General features: G+C 69.6%; 1 protein-coding gene across 1 annotated transcript; it reads right to left on the bottom strand.

Moving 5' to 3' along the window:
• Window positions 1–324: 324 nt before the first annotated feature.
• AURANDRAFT_35700 (hypothetical protein) lies at window positions 325–994 on the bottom strand (the record flags this gene model as incomplete). The annotated part of the gene is made up of 2 exons (XM_009045214.1): window positions 325–684; window positions 854–994. 2 exons carry the CDS (start codon window positions 992–994, stop codon window positions 325–327), a joined length of 501 nt encoding a protein of 166 aa, XP_009043462.1.
• Between the last annotated feature and the right edge of the window lie 192 nt (window positions 995–1,186).

Genomic DNA, 1,186 nt, shown 5'->3' with positions numbered 1-1,186 from the left:
CAGTGGCGGTTTAGGGGGATGCAAATCTGTGCTCGAGCCGGCGAGGCCTCCGCCGAGGCTCCGGCGCTCAGCGCGCGCCGGCCACAGCAGGCCTGCCGGCCTGCGAGGCGTCCTGCGGACGGACCTCGACGGGCTCGGCGTTGCACCTCTTGCTTGAGCGACCTCTCTCTGCCTCGCTTTGGTGGTCTCGGGGTCGTCCCAGCCCAGCCTAACCGAAGCCTAACCTCCCGCTCGAGAGTTGGAGTCGGTCGCGACCTCCCGCGATAGTTCCCGCGAGACGACTCGGGAAAACCGCCGACGAACCTCCTTACGAGGTCCCGGACCCTAGATCGGCAGCGCGACGCCCTCCTTGTTGCCCGTGCTGATGAAGTACTCCTTGGAGAACGTCGTCGCGGTGAAGCACGGGTTCGGGTGCGGCACGGTGCCGACGGCGGACATGGTCGCGAGCGACTCGACGGGCTCGCCGACGACGACGGGGACGATGTTGTCGCTCTCCTTCGCGCCGTCGATCAGGGCGATGTCGACCATGGGCAGGACGTCGAAGGCGTACATGACGAAGGCGGCCTGGAACGACTTGGCGAGCTTGACGTACTGGCACCAGCCCGAGTAGTAGCGCTTGATGCGCTCGCCCGTGCCGCCCGACATCTCGCGGATGAGCTCGCTGCGCCCGCCGTTCTGCTTGAACTGCGACGCGCGGGAGAGGGCTGTTGTTGTGTGTGTGGTCGCGTCGCGCGGCCCGACGGCGTCTCGCGGCGGCGCGCGCGTCTCGCGCGGCCCGACGGCGTGCGCGCGGCGGCGCGCGCGGTCGCGCGGCCCGACGGCGCGCGCGCGCGCGATGGACGCGGGCCGCGACCTTGAAGCCTGGAACGTTCTTGCGCGGCGCGAAGAACGCGATGGCGCCCTCGATGGGCGTCTCGCTCCAGTGCACGAACAGCGTGCCTTGCGACGCGGCGTCAAAGGTGAGGTAGCAGCCCTTCGTGCCCAGCGTGGACATGTCGAAGGACGCCATTACGCTCGGAGAGCGGTGCTGGCTGGAGTTGGTGGTCTTGTCCGAGGCGGCGCTTGGCTGTGGAGACTTGCGGAGGAGCGGGACGGTGCAAGGTCGACAGTGCCGTTGTTGCCTCGGGCTCTCGGCGTCGTTGGGCAAGCCCGCGCCAGTTGCCTCGCGCCGCGCGCGCGCCGTCGC

This window comes from Aureococcus anophagefferens (assembly GCF_000186865.1).
Source record: "Aureococcus anophagefferens unplaced genomic scaffold AURANscaffold_1813, whole genome shotgun sequence".
NCBI classification, from domain to species: domain Eukaryota; class Pelagophyceae; order Pelagomonadales; family Pelagomonadaceae; genus Aureococcus; species Aureococcus anophagefferens.
The sequence above is the reverse complement of the archived record's forward strand: the minus strand, read 5'-3'. Positions and strand labels throughout refer to the sequence as shown.